The sequence below is a fragment of the Phocoena sinus genome, chromosome 13 (assembly GCF_008692025.1).
Source record: "Phocoena sinus isolate mPhoSin1 chromosome 13, mPhoSin1.pri, whole genome shotgun sequence".
NCBI classification, from domain to species: Eukaryota; Metazoa; Chordata; class Mammalia; order Artiodactyla; family Phocoenidae; genus Phocoena; species Phocoena sinus.
Window position 1 is genome coordinate 46,025,302 of NC_045775.1, and position 20,678 is coordinate 46,045,979.

General features: G+C 38.8%; 1 protein-coding gene across 1 annotated transcript in view; it reads left to right on the plus strand.

Annotated features, from left to right (window-relative positions):
* EML6 (EMAP like 6) overlaps positions 1-20,678 on the plus strand; it is a 355,810-nt gene that overhangs the window by 130,563 nt on the left and 204,569 nt on the right. Inside the window, exons 2-3 of the mRNA XM_032652246.1 lie at positions 11,644-11,803; positions 15,309-15,407. Coding sequence (XP_032508137.1) covers positions 11,644-11,803; positions 15,309-15,407 — 259 coding nt within the window. The remainder of the gene's footprint in view (positions 1-11,643; positions 11,804-15,308; positions 15,408-20,678) is intronic.

Here is a 20,678-nt window from a genome sequence, read left to right on the forward strand (position 1 = left end):
AGTGGTGGTACTTTCCACTTCTGTAATTTCTTCATGGAAGAACACAACAATTGGCCATTTCTGTTGAAATCTCATCAGAAAGAATTCACGGGGCATGATAGTTTTCATCACGGCCCCTTAATAGGATAAGGAGACACACCCTCCTATAATCTGTTGGTTGATCTAAAGGCAATACTTAGGATAGCTTCTTAGGCTTAGGGCATCTCTGTAGGAGAAAGAAAGAGCAGTTTTGAAGTATGCAGTAGGGGGCCAATTTGGAATCTGTACCTATCTATCTATCTATCTCTCTCATTTAAACACTTCTGAACTAAAATTCCAAATATGTTTTGGGATTAGATGAAAGCAGATCCTGCTCAAAATGACTTTTCATGAAATTCTTGAATTCCTAAATGCAGAGAAGTGAGAAGTGAATATAGATACCTTGATGGTAGCTTCAAATATGCTTATTAAATAAATACTCCTGTAACTGCACCCTTACCGATACCTGATGTGCAAATCCAGTGATTAAGGTTGCTGGGGTTTTCCCCTGCTTTCTTACGAGGATTAAAAACTGCTGTTGAATGATATGACATATTTAAAACAAAAGTAAGTAAATGCCACTTGGCTCTGCTCTAAAAGATACACGGATGCTGTCATTCTGTTACCCAGGTGGAAGGAGTGAAGTTTCTGGGAAGCTGATGGGAAAATGGCAAAGTGAGTAGAGGTGGTTGTCTGTTTGCCCTGTTCTTGCCATGGACGTGGATAAATAGGAACATTATGAGTCACTGCATTGTCGCATGCAAGCCAGAGAAGTGAGGTCAGAGGCTTGGCTTATAAAAGGAGAAAAGGATAATTTTGTTAATATATTCAAATGGTAAAGGAGGAACTTAGATAAATGGGATATCATGGGCTGGGAAAAGATGGTTTAAAGAACAGTGTTAAAGAAACTTCTGGGGAAAAAAATCCAGTATGGACATTTTCATAAATATGATAAATTTATGTGCTTTAAGATGAACGAAAAGGACGATAAAAACCAGAGTAAAAATATTTCAAATCCATAATGGGATGTTTTGGGGTCACACTGATAATTGAGTAACATACACTGATAAATTATTTTGAAGGCCTCTCTAAAGATTTGTTAAAAGTGTTTTTTTCATTTCCCCCCTCACTCAAGGAATGAGAAAAGTCAAGAATCATGAAATTATAGTTAGAACAATTAACTGGAATAGCAATTTTTTTACTCTTTGTTTTTTAGAACCCCAGAAATTTACCAAGTCTCTCAAGCATTTTAATTAGAAGCTGTAATCACAGCAAAAGAGTTTCATTTGTGTCTCTTGAAAGTGTCTCTCAGCATCTAGGGGAAATATGCTCAATCCTCTTTTTTTTTTTTTTTTTAACATCTTTATTGGGGTATAATTGCTTTACAATGGTGTGTTAGTTTCTGCCCCATAACAAAGTGAATCAGTTATACATATACATATGTTCCCATATGTCTTCCCTCTTGCATCTCCCTCCCTCCCACCCTCACTATCCCACCCCTCCAGGCTGCCACAAAGCACCGAGCCGATATCCCTGTGCCATGCGGCTGCTGCCCACTAGCTATCTACTTTACTACGTTTGTTAGTGTGTATATGTCCATGACTCTCTCTCGCCCTGTCACAGCTCACCCTTCCCCCTCCCCATATCCTCAAGTCCGTTCTCCAGTAGGTCTGCGTCTTTATTCCTGTCTTACCCCTAGGTTCTTCATGACATTTTTTTTTTCTTAAATTCCATATATATGTGTTAGCATACAGTATTTGTCTTTTTCTTTCTGACTTACTTCACTCTGTATGACAGACTCTATGTTCTAGTCCTGGGTAGAACCTGTGCCTGCAGCAGGAGGGAGAGGCAAAACAGCAGCCATGACCATTGGCCTCCTTCACTCCCTCTTCAGCGAGCACCTTGTTTGTTGTTTTTTAACATCTTTTATTGGAGTACAAATGCTTTACAATGGTGTGTTAGTTTCTGCTTTATAACAAAGTGAATCAGCTATACATATACATGCATCCCCATATCTCCTCCCTCTTGGTCTCCCTCCCACCCTCCCAATCCCACCCCTCTAGGTGGTCACAAAGCACCGAGCTGATCTCCCTGTGCTATGTGGCTGCTTCCCACTAGCTATCTATCTTACATTTGGTAGTATATATATGTCTATGCCACTCTCTCACTTTGTCCCAGCTTACCCTTCCCTCTCCCCGTATCCTCAAGTCCACTCTCTATGTCTGTGTCTTTATTCCTGTCCTGCCCCTAGGTTCTTCAGAACCACTTTTTTTTTCTTAGATTGCATACATATGTGTTAGCATACGGTATTTGTTTTTCTCTGTCTGACTTACTTCACTCTGTATGACAGACTCTAGGTCCATCCACCTCACTACAAATAACTCAATTTCATTTCTTTTTATGGCTGAGTAATATTCCATTGTATATATGTGCCACATCTTCTTCATCCATTCATCTGTTGATGGGCACTTAGGTTGCTTCCATGTCCTGACTATTGGAAACAGCTGCAATGAACATTGTGGTACATGACTCTTTTTGAATTATGGTTTTGTCAGGATATATGCCCTGTAGTGGGATTGCTGGGTCATATGGTTCTGTTTTTAGTTTTTTAAGGAACCTCCATACTGTTCTCCATAGTGGCTGTATCAATTTACATTCCCACCAACAGTGCAAGAGGGTTCCCTTTTCTCCACACCCTCTCCAGCATTTATTGTTTGTACATTTTTTGACGATGGCCATTCTGACTGGTGTGAGGTGGTACCTCATTGTACTTTTAATTTGCATTTCTCTAATGATTAGTGATGTTGAGCATCCTTTAATGTGTTTGTTGGCAATCTGTAGGTCTTCTCTGAAGAAATGTCTACTTAGGTCTTCTGCTAATTTTTGGATTGGGCTGTTTGGTTTTTTTTCATATTGAGCTGCATGAGCTGCTTGTAAATTTTGGAGATTAATCCTTTGTTAGTTGCTTCATTTGCAAATATTTTCTCCCATTCTGAGGGTTGTCTTTTCATCTTGTTTATGGTTTCCTTTGCTGTGCAAAAGCTTTTAAGTTTCATTAGGTCCCATTTGTTTATTTTTGTTTTTATTTCCATTCCTCTATGAGGTGGGTCAAAAAGGATCTTGCTATGATTTATGTCATAGAGTGTTCTGCCTATGTTTTTCTCTAAGAATTGTATAGTATCTGGCCTTACATTTAGGTCTTTAATCCATTTTGAGTTTATTTCTGTGTATAGTGTTAGGGAGTGTTCTAATTTCATTCTTTTACATGTAGCTGTCCAGTTGTCCCGGCACCACTTATTGAAGAGGCTGTCTTTTCTCCATTGTATATTCTTGCCTGCTTTATCAAAAATAAGGTGACCATATGTACATGGGTTTATCTCTGGGCTTTCTATCCTGTTCCATTAATCTATAATCTGTTTTTGTGCCAGTACCATACTCTCTTGATTACTGTAGCTTTGTAGTATAGTCTGAAGTCCAGGAGCCTGATTCCTCCAGCTCCATTTTTCTTTTTCAAGATTGCTTTGGCTATTTGGGGTCTTTTGTGTTTCCATACAAATTGTGAACTTTTTTGTTCTAGTTCTGTGAAAAATGCCATTGGTAGTGTGATAGGGATCGCATTGAATCTGTAGATTGATTTGGGTAGTACAGTCATTTTCACAGTATTGATTCTTCCAATCCAAGAACATGGTATATGTCTCCATCTGTTTGTATCATCTTTAATTTCTTTCATCAGTGTCTTCTAGTTTTATGCATGCAGGTCTTTTGTCTCCGTAGGTAGGTTTATTCCTAGGTATTTTATTCTTTTTGTTGCAGTGGTAAATGGGAGGGTGTCCTTAATTTATCTTTCAGATTTTTCATCATTAGTGTATAGGAATGCAAGAGATTTAGGTACATTAATTTTGTATCCTGCTACTTTACCAAATTCATTGATTAGCTCTAGTAGTTTTCTGGTAGCATCTTTAGGATTCTCTATGTATAATATCATGGCATCTGCAAACAGTGACAGCTTTACTTCTTCTCTTCTGATTTGGATTCCTTTTATTTCTTTTTCTTCTCTCATTGCTGTGGCTAAAAATTCCAAAACTATATTAAATAATAGTGGTGAGAGTGGACAGCCTTTTCTTGTTCCTGATCTTAGAGGAAATGGTTTCAGTTTTTCACTACTGAGAAAAATGTTGGCTGTGGGTTTGTCATATATGGCCTTAATTATGTTGAGGTAAGTTCCCTCTATGCCTGCTTTCTGGAGGGTTTTTATCATAAATGGGTGTTGAATTTTGTTGAAAGCTTTTTCTGCATCTATTGAGATGATCATATGGTTTTTCTCCATCAGTTTCTTAATATGGTGTATCACATTGATTGATTTCCGTACATTGAAGAATCCTTACATTCCTGGGATAAACCCCACTTGATTTTGGCGTACGATCCTTTTAATGTGCTGTTGGATTCTGTTTCCTAGTATTTTGTTGAGGATTTTTGCATCTGTGTTCATCCGTGATACTGGCCTGTACTTTTCTTTCTTTGTGACATCTTTGTCTGGTTTTGGTATCAGGGTGATGGTGGCCTTGTAGAATGACTTTTGGAGTGTTCCTCTCTCTGCAATTTTTTCAGAGAGTTTGAGAAGGATAGGTGTTAGCGCTTCTCTAAATGTTTGATAGAATTCGCCTGTGAAGCCATCTGGTCCTGGGCTTTTGTTTGTTGGAAGATTTTTAATCACAGCCTCAATTTCAGTGCTTGTGATTGGTCTGTTTATATTTTCTATTTCTTTCTGGCTCAGTCTCAGAAGGTTGTGCTTTTCTAAGAATTTGTCCATTTCTTCCAGGTTGTCCATTTTATTGGCATAGTGTTGCTTGTAGTAATCTCTCATGATCTTTTGTATTTCTGCAGTGTCAGTTGTTACTTCTCCTTTTTCATTTCTAATTCTATTGATTTGAGTCTTCTCCCTTTTATTCTTGATGAGTCTGGCTAATGGTTTATCAATTTTGTTTATCTTCTCAAAGAACCAGCTTTTAGTTTTATTGATCTTTGCTATTGTTTCTTTCATTTCGTTTTCATTTATTTCTGATCTGATCTTTATGATTTCTTTCCTTCTGCTAACTTTGGGGTGGTTTTGTTCTTCTTTCTCTAATTGCTTTAGGTGTAAGGTCAGGTTGTTTATTTGAGATGTTTCTTGTTTCTTGACGTAGGAATGTACTGCTATAAATTTCCCTCTAGAACTGCTTTTGCTGCATCCCATAGGTTTTGGGTTGTTGTGTTTTCATTGTCATTTGTTTCTAGGTATTTTTTGATTTCCTCTTTGATTTCTTCAGTGAGCTCTTGGTTCTTTAGTAGTGTATTGTTTAGCCTCCATGTGCTTGTATTTTTTACGGATTTTTTCCTGTAATTCATATCTAGTCTCATAGCGTTGTGGTCAGAAAAGATACTTGATATGATTTTAATTTTCTTAAATTTACCAAGGCTTGATATGTGACCCAAGATATGATCTATCCTGAAGAATGTTGCATGAGCACTTGAGAAGAAAGTGTATTCTGTTGTTTTTAGATGGAATGTCCTATAACTGTCAATTAAATCTACCTGGTCTACTGTGTCATTTAAAGCTTGTGTGTCCTTATTAATTTTCTCTCTGGATGATATCCATTCATGTAAGTGAGATGTTAAAGTCCCCTGCTATTATTGTGTTACTGTCAATTCCTCTTTTATAGCTGTTAGCATTTGCCTTATGTATTGAGGTGCTCCTATGTTGGGTACATATATATTTATAATTGTTGTATCTTCTTCTTGGTTTGATCCCTTGATCATTATGTAGTGTCATCCTTGTCTCTTGTAACATTCTTTATTTTAAAGTCGATTTTGGGGCTTCCCTGGTGGCACAGTGGTTGAGAGTCCGCCTGCCAATGCAGGGGACACGGGTTCGTGCCCTGGTCTGGGAAGATCCCATATGCCGCGGAGCGGCTGGGCCCATGAGCCATGGCCACTGAGCCTGCGCGTCCAGAGCCTGTGCTCCACAACGGGAGAGGCCACAACAGCGAGAGGCCCACGTACCGCAAAAAAAACAGAAAACAAAAAACAAAAAAGTCTCTTTTGTCTGATATGAGAACTGCTACTCCAGCTTTCTTTTGATTCCCCTTTGCATGGAATATCTTTTTCCGTCCCCTCAGTTTCAGTCTGTATGTGTCCCTAGGTCTGAAGTGGGTCTCTTGTAGACAGCATATATATGAGTCTCATTTCTGTATCCATTCAGCCAGTCTATGTCTTTTTTTGGAGCATTTAATCCATTTACATTTAAGGTAATTAGTGATATATATGTATGTTCATATTACATTTTCTTAATTGTTTTGGGTTTGTTATTGTAGGTCTTTTCCTTCTCTTGTGTTTCCTGCCTAGAGAAGTTCCTTTAGCATTTGTTGTAGAGCTGGTTTGGTGGTGCTGAGTTCTCTTAGCTTTTGCTTGTCTGTAAAGCTTCTAATTTCTCCATCAAATCTGAATGAGATCCTTGCTGGCTAGAGTAATCTTGGTTGTAGGTTTTTCCCTTTCATCACTTTAAATATGTCCTGCCACTCTCTTCTGGCTTGCAGAGTTTCTGCTGAAAGATCAGCTGTTAACATACAGGGGAATCCCCATAAGGTTATTTGTTGTTTTTCCCTTGCTGCTTTTAATATTTTTTCTTTGTATTTATTTTTGATAGTTTGATTAATATGTGTCTTGGCATGTTCCTTGGATTTATCCTGTATGGGACTCTCTGTCCTTCCTTGACTTGATTGACTATTTCCTTTCCCATATTAAGGAAATTTTCAACTATAATCTCTTCAAATATTTTCTCAGTCCCTTTCTTTTTCTCTTCTTCTTCTGGGACCCCAGTAATTCAAATGTTGGTGTGTTAAATGATGTCCCAGAGGTCTCTGAGACTGTCCTCAATTCTTTTCATTCTTTTTCTTTATTCTGCTCTGCAGTGGTTATTTGCACTATTTTATTTTCCAGGTCACTTATCCGTTCTTCTGCCTCAATTATTCTGCTATTGATTCCTTCTAGAGAATTTTTAATTTCATTTATGGTGCTGTTCATCATTGTTTGTTTCCTCTTTAGTTCTTCTAGGTCCTTGTTAAACATTTCTTGTATTTTCTTCATTCTATTTCCAAGATTTTGGATCATCTTTACTATCATTACTCTGAATTCTTTTTCAGGTAGACTGCCTATTTCCTATTCATTTGTTTGGTCTGGTGGATTTTTACCTTGCTCCTTCATCTGTGTGTGTTTCTCTGTCTTCTCATTTTGCTTAACTTACTGTTTGGGGTCTCCTTTTTACAGGCTGCTGGTTCGTAGTTCCTGTTGTTTCTGGTGTCTGCCCCCAGTGACTAAGGTTGGTTCAGTGGGCTGTGTAGGCTTCCTGATGGAGGGGACTGGTTCCTGTGTTCTGGTGGATGAGGCTGGATCTTGTCTTTCTGGTGGGCAGGACTGAGTACGGTGGTGTGTTTTGGGGTATCTGTGACCTTAACATGATTTTAGGCAGCCTCTCTGCTAATGGGTGGGGTTGTGTTCCTGTCTTGCTAGTTGTTTGGCATAGAGTGTCCAGCACTGTAGCTTGCTGGTCGTTGAGTGGAGGTGGGTCTTAGCGTTGAGATGGAGATCTCTGGGAGATCTTTCGCCGTTTGGTATTACATGGAGCCGGGAGGTCTCTGGTGGACCAATGTGCAGAACTCGGCTCTCCCACCTGAGAGGCACAGGCCTGACACCCGGCCAGAGCACCAAGACCCTGTCAACCACATGGCTTCCTTCAACCAAGAAATGTTATTTTTGTCATTTTCAAAATGCTCAGCTGTTCTGACTTTTATCTTTTCCAGCTCAGTTTCTGACATCTGTTTGTTCCCAAGGGAGGGGGCCCAAGGCATGGGATGGGGGAGCAGCATGGTGACGCTCTGGCCTTCCTCCCTTCTCACCTCTCGATGTCCAGCATTCCTCTCGCAAGCACCTTGTTAATGCTTACTCTGCCACGATGTTCCAGGAACCATGTAGTGATAGAAACAGCCCTTGCCCTCATGGAACAGACAGTCTCATCAAATCCTCTTCTTCATAGCTCTTGGGACTTCAGGTGTGGTGTAACCTGGGGAGTCTCTTTGGCAGAGACTAAGGTCGAGTTAAGGCCATCTTTTTCCCAGGATCAGGCTTCAGACTCTAATGCTGCCAAGCTCTGTGATTTATCAACCCAGTTGCCTAAGCAAAAAACTGTCAGGTTTGACATGTTCAAGCTTTTCCTTAGCCTCAAACACCCTCACCCTGTCTCTCTCTTGCTCTCTTTCCCTTACATATCTCTTGACTCTTCTTCTCCATCCTCTCTGCCCCCGTCGTACCTCACTCTCTCTCACCTAGTCTCTGGCCTCTCTGCTTCCTCTCCTAACAGCCCTCACCCATCTGTTCTTCCCACTGTTCCTCAGTGCTACTAGGGTTACCTTCCTGACATGTGAAACTATTTATGTTGTATCCTGCTCATGACTGTCAGTGATGCCTTAACTTTCTGGCCTGATTAAAAGGGCTTTCAAGGCTCCCCTGGCCTGCCCGTTATTATTTTATGTGTCTGTCCTTCCTTTTAAGGTGGGCTTCTTGAAAGAAGGGCAGTGTATTTTCTGTTTCTGTTATCTATGGCTCCACCTGACATTTCATAGGTCCTTAAATAAGGGTTTGTTGAACAAATGAATGAATGAACTAAAATATACTAAATTGTCATAGGGTTTTCATAGACTGCTTCCATCCACTATTTTAATGAAACAAGTATGACACTCCATAATCTACTTGCAATTTTCTAGGACATCTAGAAAGTATCAAGGACCAGAGGTATCCCAGCAAAATTGATATTGAGAGGGTACTTTTATACTTTATTGGTCTTCTCTCACCAACTCTGAATGCTAAAGTGTTCTACAAGCTTAAAATATTTTAAAGCCTCTAACAGTCACCTATTGTGAAAAAGCTACCCTTTTATGTGTGTCTTCTTTTTATTTTACTCCTCATAACGATCCCAGAGGATATATTTTCCAGCAAGTACTAAGATGGCCAACTCAGACTTGGGGCACCCAGGTGTTTCTCATCCCAGCCCATCCTCTCCTCCTTTCCCCTCCATCAGGACCCACGTTCACTCCCATCACAGCTGAAGCCAGGAAATCACCTGCACCTTGTTTGCCTTCCCGGGAAACCCCACACTCCCCCGTCCAGAGCAGCCCCAGGCCCGTAGACTCCCTGACAGAGTACGAAAGAGGAGCACGTTTCCTGACGGAGGGGCTTGCCTGGAGAGGCCGGCTCCCCCATCGCAGGGCGCAGGCAGTTGGACCTGGTCAGAAAGGGAGAGCAATGCCTGAGGTGGTGCTGCAGGGGAAAGGCTTGAGGAAAAGGCAGCCATGGTCTCCTGGGGTGAATTCTAGACAGCTCGCTGCTGCCAGGAGGAACAACTGGCCCCCCCGAGGACGTGCAGTGACATGGTGCATAAGGGTTGCTGCAGCCTTGGACCACGGCAGATATTGGATTTGTCCTTCCTCTTCCTGAAAGATGATAGACTTTCGGCCCGCCTGCGTGCATTTCACTCCCAAGTTCTGAACTCAGGCAGTCTCCCCACTGCACAGCCTTTGGGCCACAGCCTGGTCCCCAGCGCCTTGCCAGGCCCCTGGGGAGAGTGCCCTGTGACTATGGCTGGCGGTGGGGGGTAGGGGACAGGGGGTGGGGGGAGGGCAGGTGAGGCAGATTGAGATTTGCTTGATTGGTGGTGTGAGCCAAACTCCTTTCTGACTGGAGCGTCCTCACTGGCACCTGGAGCACGCAGGTGTTTCTCATCCCAGGAAGCCTCCGCCTCCGCAGAACTCCCGAAATCTCGTGAGATGGGGCTGTTTCTTGGAAGGGCGGTGGCGGCAGAAGCGCCTGGGCCTGATTGCTATGAGACGCCCCGAAGGTCAGCGCTCCCAACCCATCCTCTTCCTCCCCCTCCATCTGGACCCACACTCACCCCCCCCACACCCTGCAGCCAAAACCACAAAGCTCACCCTCCAGGCAGCTCCAACTCCACCCTTTTTGCTTACAAAGAAAAAGGAAAAACCAAAACTCGATGAAGCATCCAGCCTCGTAGGGAGAGTGCAAATGGAGCCGACCTCCAGCTTAGGAGGCATCACGGGGACTGAAGACCTGTGGATGGGGGCACTGGGAGCTCCTGGGAAGGCCAGCTGCACCCCGGCGCCAGGGTGCAAGGGCCTGGGAGCACCGACGGTAAGGAAAGGGAGCCAGCACTCGGAGTCCTGTGCAAAAGATGGTACTAGGTTTGGTGGGAGACCCAGGAAGTGAGCACAGTGGGATGAGAGACACCAGAACAGACTGTGGGGCTTGGTGGTTGCAGAATTGGGGGCGAGGGGAGAAGCAGAAAGTAGTTTGTTTCTGAAAGGAACACCCGTATCCACAGAGACATGCCTGTGTTGGTTGTACCTGTCTGTTGCCAGTTACACAAATAATGATAATGAAACTTGAGTGCTTACTCTGTGCTAACTGCTCTGTATTCATTATATCATCTATTTTCATATATTATCTTCATTTCATAGATGAGGAACCTGAGGGCAAAAGATCAATCAAGTAATATGTCCAAGGAACTAGAGGTATTGAGGGGCAGCCAATGTGCAAATCCAGGTGTAAATCCAAATGCTCTGATTCCAGAGCATATATTCTTATCAAAATCAAGCTGAAGATTGAAAAGGAAAAAACAATTCTGCTTCTGTTAAGTGTAAACAGATGCTGAAATTGAAAAGGAAAAAAGTTCTACTTTTGTTTATTGTGTAAACAGTCATCTGCTAGTTTTTTATATAGGTCTTTCGTTTAATTCCCAACACCTATTTTTAGAAAGGCACAACTCCTTTACACAACGAATTTAAAACGTTCAAGTGATTTCTCATCTAGGAGTAATAATGATTACATTTCTCCTTCTTAACTGCTACAGATTCCTTGAAATTCTAGTTGGCATTTGACAGTTTTATTTTGATTGCACTACAGATGTAGGAAAAATTCTACACAAACCACAGGCATAGTAATTTGTGGTTCTCTTAGTGTCACAGTGATTTGTGTAAAATAGAAATTTTCATTTAAAATACATAATCTGTGGCAGCAGATACAGAAACAGTACTTGACTCTGAAACCCCCTCCATGCTTTGAAATCCTAATGAGGATGGTATCCAGAGCTTCTGCAAGCAGGTTTAATTAATTCTGAGAAGTACGCTTTCTCCTGGCAACAGCATTTTTTTTTCCAATTTAAAGTCAATAGTTAATTTGAAAGCTGAGTAATATTTTCAAAATCAGTAAGTAAATACCATAACATAAGGCAGTGATAGAACATAGAATCACAGAATTATAACAGTTGTCTGATTTTCAAGGTTACCAAGCAGGTAAGATGAGATGAAATTATCGTTAAACTGTGCTAAGCCTCTCTTTGCCAAAGTTGAATGTTTCTATTAGACCAATCAGCTAATTCATTACTTTGGCGACAGTTTGGACTCTTTCTATTGGGATTATCTTGTTAGATGATTAAAATGAGAAATGTGGATAAAAGATGATCAGTGTTTTTCTTAACTTTGTTCAATAGGAAGATGTGAAAGAGGCCTTTTTCTTTTTCAGCCTTGCCTTACACCCAGATAAAACCCTTGTTGCAACTGGCCAAGTTGGGAAGGAGCCATATATATGTATATGGGACTCCTATAATGTCCAGACTGTGTCTATTCTTAAAGACGTCCATACACATGGAGTCGCCTGCCTGGCTTTCGACTCGGATGGACAGGTATGTGTCTTTTTGCATTTTCTTTTTCTTTAATGACTTCTCACAAGTCACCTAGAATTATAATGCACATAGCGTATAGGCTCAGAAGGTCTATCAGCCCTCCCTATCTCCCCTTGTCAGCCTCTTAGAATCCTCATATGTTTGGTCCTTTTCCACACTCATGGTGCTGAGATCCAGCTCTGGATAGGACCTAGTTTTGGTTCCCCCAGTCTCACTATTAGGTTAAAAAGCCTCCAGAAAGGAAGTTGTGAACTTCATGTTGATTGGGTTTATAGTGACTCAGTGATTCTACTTTGTCTTCCTTTGTTAGCTTCCTATTTGGAATGAGGGTTGGACTGAACCTTTTTCACTGACCTCAAGCCCTGAGGATCTCCTTGGTTCCCCTTGCTTTCAGAAGATAGCATCACCTCCTAATAATTCATTGAGAAGATTCTATTTGATTCTTTAACCTTGAGGTGACTTCTAACTCCTTTCCCCTACCCACTCACCTCAATTCAAGCAGTCACTGATCCATGTGTATTTATTAGTTTCTTTACAGTGACTCTGACATTCATTCTCTCCTTCCCATTCTCCCTGCCACCATCCTTTAAGTTCCAAATCTGTGTCATGCCTGACAGTTTAAGTAACCTCTTAACTGGTCTTCACACAGTCAATTTCTTGCTAATGCATTTCACCAACTGAAAAAAGTGTCAGAACGTTGTTTAAAAACAACAGAAGCTTGGCGTACCCCCTGAATGAAGTCCACACTTTGTGGCTGGGCATTCTAGGCTGACCAACTTTTCTAGCCTTCTCTTCACTATTCCCTTGCAGTCAAGTTGGACAAGTCAGAGAGATTCCTCTACCAGACCAGATACCTTGGCACCTCCAGACACTTTCTCATGCTGCCCTCTTCACCTCCAGTGCCCTGCTCACCCTGTTTGCCCCTTAAAGTGATTCATTCTTCCAAGACACTTCATAGGTCTTCATGAAGCCCTCCCAGTCTCCCATTCCAACAAGGTGTCTCTCTTTCTGTGGACTTACAGATTTGTTAATGTGTTATAGATACCAGTTCTATCTCAATTTTTAAAAGATGTTAAAGAGAAGGGAGTGGAAGCGTAAAGGCCTCATTCCTGGCTCCCCCTGCATTTACCTCCTCACGAAGGCCCTGCCTTTTCTTCCTAGCCTTCTCCGCGTTCCTAGGACACCCTTCCTCTGTCTCTTTCACTCTTGTATTAATGCCAGTTAGTTCCTTCAGTCTATTTTTTGGTAAATTTTAGAGTTACTTCTCTAAGTCCATATTGTGGAAAGACCTGTGAAATTATTCATAGAAGATTGACCAAACTGAGAGTTTGCAGGTAGTTCAGATAGGACTTGACCTGGTTTGGGTCACTTTTTAAACAGTTAAGATTTACTTTGTGTTTTCTGCTGTTTTGAGAGCGTAGTGATCATTCTATTCATTTTTCTTTCCAGAATTAGATTCAATACATATGTGGACCCCTGGTAAATATGTTTTTGATTTAACTACTCTATAATATTGTCCAGTTTAGTCAGGATAATGCATAAGTTCTATTGTATATCCAGGTCTAAAGAGAAATAGCTAGATAGTAACGTGTTCAGATTTGCAGTTATTGACTTCCTGACTAAACTGAATGAATGTGTCAGGATGCATATGTATGTACAAGTGTAAATGAATGCTTTGATGTGAACTTACATGCACATTCTCTATCTGATTTTGCTTTTCTAGCAAACATTCTTTATCAAAATTCTAGCAAACATTCTTTATCAATGTTCTAGCAAACATTCTTTATCAAAATCACAAGAAAAATGTAATGTAGCGGGGGAAATCCAGCTGTAACTTTTAGTTCTTTGTTCATGTTATTTTGTGTTAGAATCCTAGCTATTTTTTTAGGTTCCATTTTGAAGATAGAGACAGGGATGAACTGCATGGTACTTCCACAACTGTCAGTTGAGAAAAATAACCTCCTATTTGTTTGCTGTGATGGATTTCGTGGCTTGTTGATGCCTATTGCTTCAGATCTGCCTTTGTCCCTGGACAGAGTTCACTGGAATCGAGCGATATTTAGAAAATAACAAATGGACCATCACCTCACAAGCATCAAAAGGCAATTGAAATGCTTTTCAGGTAGCGATAGGGCCTGTCACTGCAAATGAACAGAATAGATTTCTTTTGGCTTTTTCTCAGTCTTCTTCACATTTCTTATGTGGGTTTTACTTTAGTGCCCATGTTTATGTTAACTGCTTTTTCTGTTTAAGTAAAGAGAAAAGAAAAAAATAAGCTGAATGGAATTCACCCACTTCAAATTTTCATATATAGATAAAAATACAAGCATGTCTTAAAATCATTTCCATACTGGAACTCTCAGTTGAAAGTTACAGCAAAGACCTCCTTTCAATAAGCACCTATTTTAAAACCTCCAGCTATATATTTTTTATACTGAATATTCCTAATGGAAGCTACCTTTAGTGAAGAAACCTGAATAATCTCTGCATAACACTACATGTATTTAGCCATATATGGCTCTCTATCATTGCATATATATGCACGTACACACACACAGTGAAATACATAAGCTCACATACTGTTATACTTGGGTAGTGATGTTTTTAAAACCTTTTGACTTACATTATTTCACTGATCCATACAACAATACTACTTTGTAGACAGAAAAAATATTTTACACTCATTTTACAGTTGAAAAAACGGAAATTTAAGGAGTTTAATTTTCTAAGGTCTTATGTCTGGCTAATCATGAAGTCAAAAGTGAAGCCAAATCTACTTACTCCCAGCCCAGACCTCTCTCAATTACATAGTTTTGTTTCTATGCTGCTAGAAGCTCTGATTTTGGTGTCCCTAATATGTGTTTTGACCCTATTAATTTTGTGTATACTCAGGTGTGGGATTTTTTTTCCCTTTGAGGACAAGGTCTGATCTGAATCCAATGAATTTAGACTGAGAGATGAAGTACCAGAGTACTTTTACTAAAATTATGTATCCTTCTGTATTCACTCCAAATGTTTGTGAAATTATGAAAACTAAGAAGAATGAAGATAATATTCATTTATGGGATTTCTTCTCCATATGTTTGTCAGACCCTTTCATTTTAACAGTTTGGTGAGGCTTTTAGACTACAGAATCCTAGATGCTCTTAAAACCATATTAAGATCTTAAATTTGAAAATTTAAATCCTGCCTTCTAGTTCTGTTCCTATGGTTTCCACTGATTAATCAAAGACTTCATGAGATTTTGCATGTTTCCTATGTTTAAGAAGGACAAATTGGTTGTAGGTTTTAGGTTGTTGAAATTTTAGTATATGCTAATGGAATAATATCTACAGTGATATCTTTAGTTTTGGATTTAAGATGGGTTTTGAGAAATCATTTTTTTCACAAGAAATTCAATACTTGGCCCATAGTAGGTAATAAGAACTATTTATCGAAAGACAGAATGGATAATAGGAAGTTTTCCCATCATTTTCTGGTATTAAATTATTGTTCTTATTCTTAGCGTTTAGCCTCTGTGGGATTGGATGCCAAAAACACAGTCTGCATTTGGGACTGGAGGAAGGGAAAACTTCTGGCCTCAGCCACTGGCCACTCTGACCGGGTAAGAAGACCTTGTTGGATCAAGCCATGCAGGTTTCATTACTGTAGGGGAACTGTGATGTAGCTTCTCAGAGTTGTATTTTTTAAAATAAAATTTTCAAGTGTAGATACCCCCTCCATATGCAACTTAAAATCTTACTGTTTATAAAAATTAATTTATGATTAGTAGCTCTGTCGGCATGATCTCTTCTGGTGATCAGATGCTTTATTTAAATTGTTACTGTTATTCATAGGCAAAACAGATTTTTGATACTGGCATTTAGCTTCATAAAATAAAAGTAGAATTGAATTTGAAATTATATGCACTGTTTAGGTGTATTCATTTAGAAATGGAAATAGTTGTTAGAAAATAATATTCACAAGGTATGTTTACAAGTGTATACATTTGAATTTCAAATGAATGTAATGACAACTGTGTGATTCTTTGTTATATTCAAGAAACTGGAATATAAATTGTGGCCTGCTTACCATTCATATTGAAGTCATTGTGATCGTAGATGATAATTCCATGTAGCCATAGCTGGCAAGATGGGGTAGGAAGCAGGCATGTGCATTAGCTGGTCAGAAATCTATTTCTCAAGTGTCTGGAATAATTAAAATAATTTGGCTATTTTATTGTTTTGGTTTTCTAATTTAAAAAAATGAATTTGCATACTGTCTTACATTGATTCCTAGTTGTTCTGTATTTCTGCAAAATATAACTCCATGCAGAATGAGGCCTTAATTAAATGTAAATTCACTGCCTCTTGATTGGTGTGAATGCTAAAAGATTTCTTTATATGAATGGCATATTCATCTAGGGAGAATTCTCATTTTAAGGGGCCCCCATAGTTTTTACTGAACGTTTGGGCAAATTGTATTCGAGGATTAAGTCCTCAGAAAGTCCAGGAGTGATCAGCAATGGAACATTAGTGTTGGAAGAGGCCTGGCACCCCTCTGGCGCAATGGTTCCCACCACTGGCTACACATCCTGGGAAGTTTTTAGAGTATAGTGATGCTTGGGCTTTACCCCCAGGTATTGATATTAACTTACTGCTATTTAACTGGTATTAACTTAGTACTTAATGAGCAGGTTGAAAATATTTGTGATTCTTGCATTTGGTTTTTTTTCTACATTAAATTATATCAGTATTTATTCTCAATTTATTAATTTTATTTACTTATTTTTAATATAATTTTAATTTTATATTAAAGTATAATTGATTTACAATGTTATATTTCAGGTGTACAGCAAAGTGATTCAGTTGTACATATACATATATCCATTCTTTTTCAGATTCTTTTCCAATATATATTATTATACAATATTGAGTATAGTTCCCTGTGCTATACAATAGGTCTTGTTGATGATCTATTTTATATATAGTAGTGTGTATATGTTAATCTCAAACTCATAACTTATTCCCCCCCCACCTTTCCCCTATGGTAACCATAAGTTTGTTTTCGAAGGCTGTGAGCCTGTTTCTGTTTTGTAAATAAGTTCACTTGTATCATTTTTTTAGGTTCCACATATAAGTGATATCATGTGATATTTGTCTTTCTCTGTCTGACTTACATCACTTAGTATGGTAATCTCTAGGTCCATCCATGTTGCTGCAAATGGTATTATTTCATTCTTTTTTATGGCTGAGTAGTATCCCATTGTACTTATACCACATCTTTTTTATTCCTCTGTTAATGGACATTTAGGTTACTTCCATGTCTTGACTATTGTAAATAGTGCTGCAATGAACATTGGAGTGCATGTATCATTTCGAATCATGGTTTTGTCTGGATATATGCCCAGGAGTGGGATTGCTGGATCATATGGTAGTTCTATTTTTTAGTTGTATAAGGAACCTCCATGCTGTTCTCCATAGTGGTTATACCAATTTACATTCTTTCGTACCAATTTACATTCCCACCAACAGTGTGGGAGGGTTCCCTTTTCTCCACACCCTCTCTAGCATTTATTGTTTGTAGAATTTTTCATATGGCCATTCTGACTGGTGTGAGGTGATACCTCATTGTAGTTTTGATTTGCATTTCTCTAATGATTAGTGATGTTGAGCATCTTTTCATGTGCTTTTTGGCCATCTGTATGTCTTCTTTAGGGAAATATCTGTTTAGATCTTCTGCCCTTTTTTTTTTTTTGGTTTGTTTGTTTTTTGATATGGAGCTGCATGAGGTGTTTGTATATTTTGGGATTAATCCCTTGTTGGTTGCTTTGTTTGCAAATATTTACTCCCATTCTGTGGGTTGTCTTTTTGTTTTGTTTATGGTTTCCTTTGCTGTGCAAAAGCTTTTTAAGTTTCATTAGCCCCCATTTGTTTATTTTTGTTTTTATTTTCATTATTCTGGGAGGTGGATCCAAAAGATTGCTGTGATTTATGTCATAGAGTGTTCTGCCTATGTTTTCCTCTAAGAGTTTTATAGTATCCAGTCTTACATTTAGGTCTTTAACCCATTTTGAGTTTATTTTGCGTATGGTGTTAGGGAGTGTTCTAATTTCATTCTTTTACATGTAGCTGTCCAGTTTTCCCAGCACCACTTATTGAAGAGACTGTCTTTTCTCCATTGTATATTCTTGCTTCCTTTGTTGTAGATCAGTTGACCACAGGTGCAAGGGTTTATTTCTGCACTTTCTATCCTGTTCTATTGATCTATATTTCTGTTTTTTTTTGCCAGTACCATACTGTTTTGATTACTGCAGATTTGTAGTATAGTCTGAGGTCAGGGAGCCTGATTCCTCCAGCTCTGTTTTTCTTTCTCAGGATGGCTTTGGCTATTCAGGGTCTTTTGTGTTTCCATACAAAGTTAAAACTTTTTTGTTTACCAAATTTATTGATGAGCTCTAGTAGTTTTCTGGTAGCATCTTTAGGATTTTCTATGTATAGTATCATGTTATCTGCAAACAGTGACAGTTTTCCTTCTTCTTTTCCAATTTGGATTCCTTTTATTTTTCTTCTCTGATTGCCATGGCTAGGGCTTCCAAAACTATGTTGAATAAAAATGGCGAGAGTGGATATCCTTGTCTTGTTCCTGATCTTAGAGGAAATGCTTTCAGCTTTTAACCATTGAGAGTGATGTTAGCTGTGGGTTTGTCATATATGGCCTTTATTATGCTTAAATAGTTTCCCTCTATGCCCACTTTCTGGAGGGTTTTTATCATAAACCAGTGTTGAATTTTGTCAAAAGGTTTTTCTGCATCTACTGAGGTGATCATAGTTTTTGGTTTTTTTTAAAATTGGAGTATAGTTGCTTTACAATGTTGTGTTAGTTTCTGCTGTACAGCAAAGTGAATCAGCCATATGTATACATATATCCCCTTCCTCCCAGACTTCTTTCCCATCTAGGTCACCACAGAGCACAGAGTAGAGTTCCCTATGCTATACAATAGGTTCTCACTAGTTATCTATTTTATACATAGTAGTGTATATATGTCAATCCCAGTCTCCCACTTCATCTTTGCTACTATTTTTTGAGGATTTTTGTGTCTATATTCATCAGTGATATTGGCCTGTAATTTTCTGTTTCTGTGGTATCTTTGTCTGTTTTTTTGTATCAGGGTGATGATGGCCTCATAGAATGAATTTGGGAGTGTTCCTTCCTCTGCAATTTTTTGGAACAGTTTCAGTAGAATAGGTGTTAAGGCTTCTCTAAATGTTTGATAGAATTCACCTGTGAAGCCATCTGGTCCTGGACTTCTGTTTGTTGGAAGATTTTTAATCACAGTTTCAATTTCAGTACTTGTGATTTGCCTGTTCATATTTTCTATTTCTTCCTGGTTCAGTCTTAGAAGGCTATACCTTTCTAAGAATTTGTCCATTTCCTCTAGGTTGTCCATTTTATTGGCATATAGTTGCTTGTAGTAGTCTCTTATGATCCTTTGTATTTCTGTAGTGTCAGTTGTAACTTCTCCTTTTTCATTTCTAATTTTATTGATTTGAGCCCTCTCCCTTTTTTTCTTGATGAGACTGGCTTAAGGCTTGTCAGTTTTGTCTATCTTTTCAAAGAACCTGCTTTTAGTTTCATTGATTTTTGCTATCATTTCCTTCATTTCTTTTTCATTTATTTCTGCTCTGATCTTTATGATTTCTTTCCTTCTACTAACTTTGGGTTTTGTTTGTTCTTTCTCTAGTTGCTTGAGGTGTAAGATTGTTTATTTGAGATTTTTCTTGTTTCCTGAAGTAAGATTGTATTGCTATAAACTTCCCTCTTAGAATTGCTTTTGCTGTGTCCCATAGTTTTTGGATTGTCATCTTTTCATTGTCATTTGTCTCCAGGTATTCTTTTATTTCCTCTTTGATTTCTTCAGTGATCCTTTGTTTGTTTAGCAACATATTGTTTAGCGTCTATGTGTTTGTGTTTTTTACAGTTCTGGGGTGTGTGTGTGTGTGTGCGTGTGTGTGTGTGTGATTGATTTCAAATCTCATAGTGTTGTGGTCAGAAAAGATACTTGATATGATTTCAGTATTTTTTAATTTACTGAGGCTTGATTTGTGGCCCAGCATGTGATCTGTCCTGGAGAATGTTCCATGTGCATTTGAGAAGAATGTTTATTCTGCTGCTTTCTATAAATATCAATTAAGTCCATCTGGTCAAATGTGTCATTTAAGGCCTGTGGTTCCTTATTGATTTTCTGTCTGGATGATATGTACATTCATGTAAACTGGAGTGTTAAAGCCACTTTCACTGTGTTACTGTCGATTTCTGCTTTTACTGCTGTTAGCATTTGCCTTATATATTGAGGTGCTCCTATGTTGGGTGCATATATATTTACAATTGTTATATCTTCTTCTTGGATTGATCCCTTGATCATTATGTAGTGTCCTTCTTTGTCTCTTATAACAGTCTTTAAAGTCTATTTTGTCTGATGTGAGTATTGCTACTCCAGCTTTCTTTTGATTTCTGTTTACATGGGATATTTCCATCCCTTCACTTTCAGTCTGCCTGTGTCTTTTGGTTGGAGCATTTAATCCATTTACCCTTAAGGTAATTATCCATATGTATGTTCTTATTGCCATCTTGTTAATTGTTTTGGATTTGTTTTTGTAGGTATTTTTCCTTCTCTTTCTCTTTTGTTCTCATGTGATTTGATGACCATCTTTAGTGTTGTTTGCATTGCTTTTTATTTTTTGTGTGCGTATCTATTGTAAATTTTTGGTTTGTGGTTCCCATGAGGTGTTTTGGTTTTTTTTAACATCTTTATTGGAGTATAATTGCTTTACAATGGTGTCTTAGTTTCTGCTTTATAACAAGGTGAATCAGTTATACATATACCTGTGTTCCC